This window comes from Trachymyrmex septentrionalis, unplaced genomic scaffold, assembly GCF_001594115.1.
Source record: "Trachymyrmex septentrionalis isolate Tsep2-gDNA-1 unplaced genomic scaffold, Tsep1.0 scaffold87, whole genome shotgun sequence".
Lineage (NCBI taxonomy): Eukaryota > Metazoa > Arthropoda > Insecta > Hymenoptera > Formicidae > Trachymyrmex > Trachymyrmex septentrionalis.
Window position 1 is genome coordinate 619,875 of NW_017306059.1, and position 9,862 is coordinate 629,736.

At 33.3% G+C, this 9,862-nt stretch overlaps 5 protein-coding genes across 5 annotated transcripts; 1 reads left to right on the plus strand and 4 right to left on the minus strand.

Moving 5' to 3' along the window:
* Positions 1–786: 786 nt before the first annotated feature.
* Positions 787–2,075, minus strand: LOC108755395 (protein TSSC4). Its single transcript, XM_018498349.1, has 2 exons — positions 1,837–2,075; positions 787–1,753 (listed from the first exon to the last, which is right to left on the minus strand). The coding sequence occupies exon 2, from the start codon at positions 1,727–1,729 to the stop codon at positions 1,004–1,006; it is 726 nt and encodes a 241-aa protein (XP_018353851.1). The 5' UTR covers positions 1,730–1,753; positions 1,837–2,075; the 3' UTR covers positions 787–1,003.
* A 99-nt stretch (positions 2,076–2,174) lies between these two features.
* Positions 2,175–3,647, plus strand: LOC108755394 (endonuclease III-like protein 1). Its single transcript, XM_018498348.1, has 2 exons — positions 2,175–2,943; positions 3,179–3,647. Exons 1-2 carry the CDS (start codon positions 2,320–2,322, stop codon positions 3,581–3,583), a joined length of 1,029 nt encoding a protein of 342 aa, XP_018353850.1. The 5' UTR covers positions 2,175–2,319; the 3' UTR covers positions 3,584–3,647.
* LOC108755396 (nucleolar protein 12) lies at positions 3,648–4,636 on the minus strand. The gene is made up of 3 exons (XM_018498350.1): positions 4,421–4,636; positions 4,230–4,335; positions 3,648–4,152 (listed from the first exon to the last, which is right to left on the minus strand). The coding sequence occupies exons 1-3, from the start codon at positions 4,528–4,530 to the stop codon at positions 3,661–3,663; spliced, it is 708 nt and encodes a 235-aa protein (XP_018353852.1). The 5' UTR covers positions 4,531–4,636; the 3' UTR covers positions 3,648–3,660.
* Positions 4,637–5,295: 659 nt separating this feature from the next.
* On the minus strand, positions 5,296–6,751 carry LOC108755336 (small nuclear ribonucleoprotein Sm D3-like). Its single transcript, XM_018498267.1, has 2 exons — positions 6,082–6,751; positions 5,296–5,478 (listed from the first exon to the last, which is right to left on the minus strand). The coding sequence occupies exons 1-2, from the start codon at positions 6,395–6,397 to the stop codon at positions 5,366–5,368; spliced, it is 429 nt and encodes a 142-aa protein (XP_018353769.1). The 5' UTR covers positions 6,398–6,751; the 3' UTR covers positions 5,296–5,365.
* A 1,455-nt stretch (positions 6,752–8,206) lies between these two features.
* On the minus strand, positions 8,207–9,500 carry LOC108755329 (small nuclear ribonucleoprotein Sm D3-like). The gene is made up of 2 exons (XM_018498258.1): positions 9,063–9,500; positions 8,207–8,456 (listed from the first exon to the last, which is right to left on the minus strand). Exons 1-2 carry the CDS (start codon positions 9,376–9,378, stop codon positions 8,344–8,346), a joined length of 429 nt encoding a protein of 142 aa, XP_018353760.1. The 5' UTR covers positions 9,379–9,500; the 3' UTR covers positions 8,207–8,343.
* Positions 9,501–9,862: the final 362 nt, after the last annotated feature.

The following is a 9,862-nucleotide window of genomic DNA, read 5'->3' on the forward strand; positions in this document are numbered from 1 at the left end:
TAGGAAATGATAAAAAAAACTTTGTATCACAAAACAATAATATTAATGTATTTGTTAATTATATTTATTCTCTTTTTTGTATATTACTTAGAGTCTAGATAAGTTAGATACTTAGGTATCTTAAAAATAAAATTTAACTATCTAGTTGTATGCTTTTTTAATTATATACTTCATCTTATTGAGGGAATTTTATTGTTTACTTAAAACATACAGTATATATTATTTTATTTTTATACTACATATTGTGTGGATACAATATTAATATGTACTGCTTTCAACGAGTGTTTATACATGTTTATATAGGACCTCGCACTAATTATATGAAAAATTGGATCCTGATCAATTGAATTAGTTTTCAGTCTATGTGATGAACAAAAGATATTATTAATGTTTATTTCTGCCAACGTAGGGTTAACGTTAATCTCGGTTCAACTTATCTGTTATCTTTTTCTAATTCTAAGAATTAGAAAAAAATGATGTTGAACCGAGATTAAAGTTAATCTACATTGTTAGAAGTGGACATTAGTCTGTTCTTTTTAGCTAAACTTCTTGCACAGTTTATCCCTTTTCTCTTCTTTCCAGCATAAAAAAAGAGGAAGGATAAATTATGTAAGAAATTTAGCTAAAAAGACTAGCCTCATAAACACAAGCCTCAATAATGAATAGGTTTTAAGTTATTATGTATAAAAGGTTCTCACAGAGTTTTACATCCTTAATACACCTCAAAAACTATTCATTATAGCATCAAAAACTATTTCTATATCTATTTGAGCCTTATGTCAATAACATGTTTTGTTCTCTCTCTCTCTCTCTCTCTCTCTCTCTCTCTCGTTACAAATTATATATACGTAAAAATTAATTAATTTCACCAGAATCTAATTTTCTATGTAATTAATACGAGGATCTATATAAATGCTCGTGAATTGTTTTATTTTTAAGCGAATATCCACAAATACAATTTCTATATTTGCATTTATACAATTTTATGCACTGTACATTTATTTCAATCATCTTCCTCTTCATCTGGTTCTTGTAAATGATCTAGTCTAAGTTCTTTCGAGCGATCGACTTTAATCACTGGTCGATTCTGTTTACATGTCTTCTTTGGTTTCTGTCCAATCACGTATTCTGGCAAAATAATCTTGCTACTTCTGAATACAGGCTTGTCGTCTGGCTCTGCAATATCTTCCATTGTCTCTCTCGTTCGTGGCTTTTTAAATATGATCTGCGACAATGATGACCTTTTCTTAAATAGCGTCTCTGTAGAATTTGATTCGCAAGTCTCAACGTCCATCTCCTGCCCACATTCGCCAATTTCCTCTTTCTTCCTACGAGCTTTCAATTCTCGTAGAAGTGATATAGCAGCCTGTGTGTTACTGTGCTCCGTCATATCTTCGCTAGATACATCATCCAGAGAATACTTGACCCACTTGTGTGGATTTCTGTGATAGTCCGGAATATTTCTGAAATTCGTGCGTGGCGCCGGACCTTCTGGGCGCTTAAAGATACTCTCCTTACCGCTAAACCTCTTTGTTTCTTTCTTCTGCCTCCGATCGTCACTTGAAGCTGGCCTTTTCCTTCGTTCGACCATCTCCGTATTATCTGTCTCCGGTTTGTCATGTTTATTGCACTTACTTTCCGCAATCAAGAGCTGATCGAATAATGCCTGCTGCCTGTTAGCGAATGCTGCATCACCACCGCGGAGAGTAAAATTATTTGAGGTATGCATTTCGAAAACAGAGCGGATTCTTGGCTATAATTATTTATTTTACAAATTTATCATATTTTGTTAAATGATGAATTCAATATACATTAAATATATCACAAATTACAAACCTCGAAGTTGATGTTAAATTGATTCGCCTTTGTTTGGTTATGTTGACGTTTTGTTTCGCAACAGTGATATTTCTACAATATTGCAGAAATGTTTCGTGATGAATCGATTTTCGTTGGTTACAAGAAAATACAATAAACAGGATATGCTTTAATTCTGCAATTGGAATAACGTGAAATAACTTCCTTCATGTATTCTGATCCATTCCATCCATAGACCGCACTTTTAACCTTTCCTTTTTTTCTTTTCAACGTTTATAGTGCGTCTATCTCATTTCAAGTGCAGAATAGTGCAGAAAACTACACAGATGTTTTCATTGTAATCTAAACTTAGCTTTAACTGTCCAATCATACGAGCTGCACGAGCGGGAATGGTTATGCCAATTTCGAATGGCGTACTGCGTAGTTCAAGTACAAACATTCTGCTTGTTACTCGCAGGAGTCAATTTTGATGCGTTGACATCATAACGTGTTTCGTCTGACAAAATGAGTAAACGGTTGAAGCTGGATGGCCTCTCGGCATCAAGAACTTTACGTTCGGGCAAAACTCTCGTTAACGCAGACTCCTCGGAGAAAACGTCATCCTACTTCGGCGGCGAAGAGAAAAGACTGGCGAGGACCAGCACAAAGAAACATATACCGATTAAGATCAAGCATGAAATGGTAGAGAATGAAACAAATGTCAAAGAGACGCCAATAAAAAGTGAAGATGTAGAGCTGTCGATAGATGTACAAGATATAAAGACTGAAGAATGTGAGATAAAGAACGAGAATGTGGAACTCAAATTGGACCCAAAGAACGTTAAAGATAAGAAACAGTGGATGCCACCGAATTGGGAAACTATTCTTGAAAATATTAAAGAAATGAGAAAGAGCAAGACAGCTCCAGTTGACACAATGGGCTGTCACAAGTGTACAGATCCTGATGCCAGTCCTGTAGTATCTAGATATCAATCGCTAGTAGCTCTGATGCTGAGTAGTCAGACAAAAGACCAAGTCACCCATGCTGCTATGCAGCGTCTGAACACTTATGGTTGTAAACCAAATATTATAGCAGCTACCCCTGATGATGTTCTAGGCAAACTTATATATCCAGTTGGATTTTGGAAAGTAAAGATCAATGCCTATTTGTTAACAAGATATTTTTCTTATCTCAAACTTCTTGTCATGTTTATAAATTCATTTATTATTCATTTAAGGATGTATTTTCTTTTTAGTAATTTTTAATTTTTATTTATATGTTAAACTGTTAAGTTATTTGTAATTATACATATTTTTTATGAATTTCCTATTAAGTTTACAGTTAATGATTTTTGTATTAAAAGTGTTTTTCTCTTCTTTTTAGAAAAAGATAGAGTATATAAAAAAGACGTCAGGGATCCTTCTAGATAAATATGGAGGTGACATACCAAAAACAGTAAAAGAGTTGTGCGAGTTGCCAGGAGTAGGTCCTAAAATGGCTCACCTATGCATGCGAACTGCCTGGGGAGAAGTATCTGGTATTGGGGTGGATACACATGTTCACAGAATAGCCAATAGATTAGGATGGGTGAAAAAATCAACCAACACACCGGAACAGACGAGAAATGAATTGGAGGATTGGCTTCCTAAGTCTTTGTGGAGCGAAGTAAATCATCTCCTCGTAGGATTTGGTCAAGAAACTTGTCTACCTCGATTTCCTAAATGTTCAGAATGTCTCAATAAGGATATTTGTCCGTTTGTTTCAAAAGGTGGAAGAACAAAGAAGTGATAAATGCATGTTTATAATGTAATATTTTTTACAAAATATATTTATTTAAAATTTGTGTAATAAATTTATCAAATTTCCTAGCGTTTAGATTTCTTTTTACTCCTCTTGCCACGTTTGTGCACTATCCCCTGTGCTTTCTGCAATTTTTGTTTACTTTGTTTTTTGTTTTTTTGTTGTTCTAGTCTCTGTTTTTGTTGAAATATTTTACTTTTTTTTATGTGTTTTAGTGCTGCTTTCTTTATTTCTTGTTTTAATTCTTTTGCAGATTTTATCTCATGACTGTTGGGTTTAGATTTTGGCTGCACTTGATTCTTATATTTCTCTTGCAATGACATTCCCACAATCTCATCACCATCGTCATCATTACAACTTTTGTCACTTTCCTGCTCTTCTTTTTCTTCTACAATTTTGTTTTCACCTATCCATTTTTTTCCTTCTTTAAGGTCTGCAACATTCAACTCTAAAACACTAACTGTATGACTACCTAGATCAAATTCTTGTTGAGATAACAATTCTTCCAGCTCTGGGACAACTTGATTCGATAATGATTTCTTATAACGTTCTCGTACCTAAAAAGAAATATCATGCTTTCTCCAATTCTTCAAGAAATATCTTATATTTTACTTTAAAATAATATATGACTCACTTCTTGTTTAATTTTCTTTCGTTCCTCTTTCAGTTGTTGCTGTAACTGTTCTTGAGCCTTCCTTTTTCGTTCTAGCTTCCTCTTACGAAATCCTCCTAAAAATTCTCTACATTTTTGGATAAATATAAATTAATTTGTATCAACTATATGTAAGCACATATCAATTACATGTGATTTTGCACAATAATTACCGTCGTTTCTCCTCATCGAAGACAAGCGTGATCTTTTTTCGCCTTTTCGGTTGGCTGGGTTTTCTATTTACATTAAACAATTGTGGTTGAGAATTGTGGTTTTTAAACATAATTGTAATTATATTTACAATAGATTATGTCGTACTACTAAAGATTGGTTATGTCGAAAAAAACATGTGTTAACCGTACGATCACGAACTGCAAGTGCAAACAAGTGCAAATGTGACACGAGATCCGTAAGATACTATAATAGAAGCAACTCGGGTGTGCTCTTGCACATACATTTCTAACAGCAAATGAAAACGTGACACCATATGCTGCCATATTGTCAGCGGTTATTTGAATTAGGCTTTATTATTTTACGTATCATTATTTTATTTGTTTGCTGATAATATACAATATAATAAATTTGGTTTTATCTTTTTTTATAATAAAATTTAATTTTCCACATTTTATTTGACAAATACCCATTTTGATCTCTCAAACTGTCACGACAAAATTTAGAATTAATTTTTTTAGAATTTTTGCAGGTATAAATCGAATATTTAAATATTATTTATTTAGAATATTGCAATACTCTCAGTATTTCCATATCTATGTATATTTGGATAATAAATTAAATTTTGTCATAAAATCAGTCGTAAGATAAATCTAAAGATCTGTCTTCTTAGTCATTTTAAGACGGACAATGAATTAGGATTATCTAGTTCTAATTTAGCTTCAAAGGAGACACTTCTTATAAGCACAACAAACACGTAATAGATATTAGATTTATTATTAATACTATATTCATACAATAGATTTATTATTAATCTCACACACACATTAAAAATATAGATTACAATTTTGAATGCAGAAATATACTGTTTAGAAATTATACAAAAATATAGGAATGAAATTGTACATTTGTATTTATAATCAAAAAAAAGTTTATTATCACAAGATTTATCCCCTGCCTCTTCCAGGTTGAGATCCACCTGGTTGATTCTGTTGATTCAGCCAAGGTGCCGAACCAGTACCTTTGCCTCTTTGATTTTGTCCTCTTCCTCTGCCACGAGCTGGAAACATTTTATTACATAAGATTTTCAAACAGCGTATATCAAAATACGACCTAAGTTTTTACTGATATAAAGTAACTTTAATCTTGATTCAATTTACTCTTCACTTTCTTTTAGTTTTAAAAATTAGGAAAAGATGAAAAGAAACTCGAATCAATTAAAATTAATCTGCATTGATAGAAACAAATATTAGCCTTCTTCTGCTTTCTTTTACAAATACCTATGTTTTTCAGAAGTATAAAGGCGATCTTGCACGATCAATAAAACTATCAACATTAACAAACACTGACAATATTATCGATTATGTATATAATATTGATGGATTGATAAAGAACACTGATCTAAATTTCGATTCTCGAGCAATATTGCTTTATTAAGATCGATGCCACAAGTATGTCAGAATGCAATAAATAATGTACACAAAACTAAAGAGAAATATATTATCAATAATACTGATCGTGTATAAAATTGAAAAAATACTGAAAATATTGATGCATAGTGTCAGTAATACTAATTTAATATTATTGATCATTATTATTAGTCACGTAGGGTCATCTTAACTTTGTCTATTAATTTGAACAATGTTTGCAGGAATACACAAACCTTGAGCTCGTAATATTGCGGACTTTCCTCTACCAGCTGTGCCCGATCCTTTACCACCAGGTCGTTTGAACATAGGTGCGTTCTTCAACATATCTGGCAATATGAGAAACCTCATTTTTGAGCCGCGAATGTATACATTCTCTAGCTGCCCCACTTGGCCATCTCGATACGTCACTGTAATGTTCTGCATTTGACAATTCATATTGTCCTCGGCTTCTATCAATTTTCCGCGATATACCTCGCCGGTATTCGTTTCACAAGTTACGATATGGCCCTCAGCCTCGTGGAGTACTTTAATGGGAACTCCGATTGACATTGTGACTAAATAATGTCGCGGACGCTTTTTTTAATCTTAAAAATTTTTGTAAACCGTAATTTTTCTCTATAGTTCAAAAGCGTTACAACAAACGTAATGACTATAACAATATGAACTATATAAACTAATGAAATATGGCTCCTGCACACTGGACACGGAAACGTTTGCCGCGCGACAAAATGAGACGCGATAACTTCTTTGTGAGAATGGCTTCAACTCTAACAGAGTCGATATGGCCAGAATCGAAAATGCCGCTTATGCGATGAGTAACAAAAAAATGCAGAATACGAAAGGCTAAAAAGAGTAACATAAACTCAATTATGCGTTTGAAGCCGGTCACACTTTCCAAAAATAATGACGCAATAACGCGTCCGATCACGTCGATAGAGACACCTAGACGCGGTAACCAATGAACATTAAGAGCTGTAAGCTTATTGGCTACCGCATCACATTTTGCCGCTTAGCAAGCGTTTCCGCATCCAATGTGCAGAAGCCAATATATGATGTAAGAATACTAGGTATTTCGTTCCAGTGGTTGCACATTAGCAGCATAAATTTGGACAAAATTTTGATTGGTTGTTTCCGATATTGCTATCGCCATTATGCGCAACGGAACATCTGATATTATTATACCATGGACTGCGTTTAGAAACATCACCCGGATGCCCTCAAATGTCATGTCATTCTTGTTTAATGTTTCGTAAACAACAAGAATGATATGACATCCAGAGAGCACCCAAGTGGGAATCCAAACGCAGCCATGATGAGATACAATCAATGGGCCCGTTCAAGTCGACAAAGCGGCTAGGTCTGCTCGCCAAGCAATTAAACATGATTGGTTGGATCCACAGATAAGAATCAATTATTCTCATTCTCTCGAAAGCACGCCTAGCCGTTTTCTCGTCTTGAACTTGTCCAATAAGTGTATCGATCGATATATCGAAAAAGATCGATGTCTAAAGTCCGTTTCTAACGCAGATTAACTTTAATCTCGGTGTAATTTATTGTCTTTTTCTAGTTCTAAAGATTAGAAAAAGATGAAGAGTAAATTGAGATTAAAGTTAATCTACATTGGTGGAAATGGTGGAAATAACTTTACATAATTCTCCGTTTTAATTCTTTTGGAATCATGAAATAAATTTCTTTATTTCTTATGTAAACATCCTTTTAAGCGTCTTTATTGCTAGATAAATATTAATACACAATTACTTTTTATTTGACTTGATTATTTCCTCACATCTTTATTCTTGGAAAAAAATATCGTGCACGCAATACTGTAATGTATTAATTAGTATATTATCTACATTGTTGTATGCAATATAAATTCAAACTCTCAGAAATGGAATAATTGATTTGTTCTTGTAAAAAAAATGAGAAAAAAGTTCTAATTATAGGAATAAAAAACAGACCAATGGGTATGCCAAATATGTATGTAACATGAATGGTTGCGGAAAAGCAACTTTACAATTGTTGTAAAGTTCTTTAATATGACTTGCTAAACATTTCATATTACTGCGTTTTCATGCAATCGATGATGTTTTTTGAATTGATATGCTTTTAAGATCACATGAAATACTGATTTGCATGATGGAAACACGATGCTTCGATTAATCGCGATGTTAAGCTGGTAAAATAAAATGGCAGACTATGCTGAATGCCTACAAATATTAAGTTACACTACGTTACATCACTATGTAAATTCATTAAAATATCTCAATTTCTGAAAGGGAATGCTTTATGCGAATTTTGATTAAAAAAAATAAACGTATTTACTTTTATTAAAGCTTAAAAGTCCATTCATCCTCACATTTTGCTGAAATATACAATCATTATCACATAATGATGATGCCTTATTATCTACTTTACTTTAAATTCTTTCCGTTCACCGCAGGTTGATTTTCATACAATAATTGTAAATACAATCAAAAAGTTTGTTATCACAAGATTTATCCCCTGCCTCTTCCAGATTGAGATCCACCTAGTTGATTCTGTTGATTCAGCCAAGGTGCCGAACCAGTACCTTTGCCTCTTTGATTTTGTCCTCTTCCTCTGCCACGAGCTGGAAATATTTTATTACATAAGATTTTCAAAATTAATAGCGTATATCAGAATACGACCCAAGTTTCTCTACTAATATAAAGTAACATTAATCTTCAATTTACTCTTCACTTTCTTTTAATTTTAAAAATTAGGAAAAGATGAAAAGAAACTCGAATCAATTAAAATTAATCTGCATGGATAGAAACAAATATTAGCCTTCTTCTGCTTTCTTTTACAAATACCTATGTTTTTCAGAAGTATAAAGGCGATCTTGCACGATCAATAAAACTATCAACATTAACAAACACTGACAATATTATCGATTATGTATATAATATTGATGGATTGATAAAGAACACTGATCTAAATTTCGATTCTCGAGCAATATTGCTTTATTAAGATCGATGCCACAAGTATGTCAGAATGCAATAAATAATGTACACAAAACTAAAGAGAAATATATTATCAATAATACTGATCGTGTATAAAATTGAAAAAATACTGAAAATATTGATGCATAGTGTCAGTAATACTAATTTAATATTATTGATCATTATTATTAGTCACGTAGGGTCATCTTAACTTTGTCTATTAATTTGAACAATGTTTGCAGGAATACACAAACCTTGAGCTCGTAATATTGCGGACTTTCCTCTACCAGCTGTGCCCGATCCTTTACCACCAGGTCGTTTGAACATAGGTGCGTTCTTCAACATATCTGGTAATATGAGAAACCTAATTTTTGAGCCGCGAATGTATACATTCTCTAGCTGCCCCACTTGGCCATCCCGATACGTCACTGTAATGTTCTGCATTTGACAATTCATATTGTCCTCGGCTTCTATCAATTTTCCGCGATATACCTCGCCGATATTCGTCTCACAAGTTACGATGTGGCCCTCAGCCTCGTGGAGCACTTTAATGGGAACTCCGATTGACATTGTGACTAAGTAATGTCGCGAACGTTTTTCTTAATCATAAAAATTCTTGTAAACCGTAATTTGCATTAAAAATATCCGTGTTTTCCTCTATAGTTCTAAAGCATTATAACAAACGCAACGACTATAACAATATAAACTATATAAAGTAATGAGATATGGTTCCTGCACACATTTGTAGCGAATTGCTACATACAATAAATGTAGGTAATGGATGGCGCTCGATTTAAAGAGTAACAACGTTTATGTAATAGAAAATATAATATCTTATCGCGATGTTGTAAATTGATGATGTCGTGTACGAGGATGGTATAAGAAGGAATCAAAATGTTCTCGAAGGAAGCTCATTCTCGAAGGAGGATGATTCTCGAAGGAGTATCTAGGTGGGAAATTGAGTATAGTGTTTGCGAGAGCGCGTTATCTGGTCGCGGAGTAGTATGTTTACATGAGTATGCAGCATGAAGTATAACTGAAAGTGTGTGTGTGT

Coding starts and splice junctions, on each gene's coding strand:
- LOC108755395 (XM_018498349.1), bottom strand. CDS start 1,729: ATGCATACCTCAAATAATTTTACTCTCCGCGGTGGTGATGCAGCATTC.
- LOC108755394 (XM_018498348.1), top strand. CDS start 2,320: ATGAGTAAACGGTTGAAGCTGGATGGCCTCTCGGCATCAAGAACTTTA. Junction 2,944..3,178: donor ATCCAGTTGGATTTTGGAAA/GTAAAGATCAAT, acceptor TCTTCTTTTTAG/AAAAAGATAGAGTATATAAA.
- LOC108755396 (XM_018498350.1), bottom strand. CDS start 4,530: ATGTTTAAAAACCACAATTCTCAACCACAATTGTTTAATGTAAATAGA. Junction 4,336..4,420: donor TTCGATGAGGAGAAACGACG/GTAATTATTGTG, acceptor CCAAAAATGTAG/AGAATTTTTAGGAGGATTTC. Junction 4,153..4,229: donor GAAAGAAAATTAAACAAGAA/GTGAGTCATATA, acceptor ATTTCTTTTTAG/GTACGAGAACGTTATAAGAA.
- LOC108755336 (XM_018498267.1), bottom strand. CDS start 6,397: ATGTCAATCGGAGTTCCCATTAAAGTACTCCACGAGGCTGAGGGCCAT. Junction 5,479..6,081: donor CGCAATATTACGAGCTCAAG/GTTTGTGTATTC, acceptor AAATGTTTCCAG/CTCGTGGCAGAGGAAGAGGA.
- LOC108755329 (XM_018498258.1), bottom strand. CDS start 9,378: ATGTCAATCGGAGTTCCCATTAAAGTGCTCCACGAGGCTGAGGGCCAC. Junction 8,457..9,062: donor CGCAATATTACGAGCTCAAG/GTTTGTGTATTC, acceptor AAATATTTCCAG/CTCGTGGCAGAGGAAGAGGA.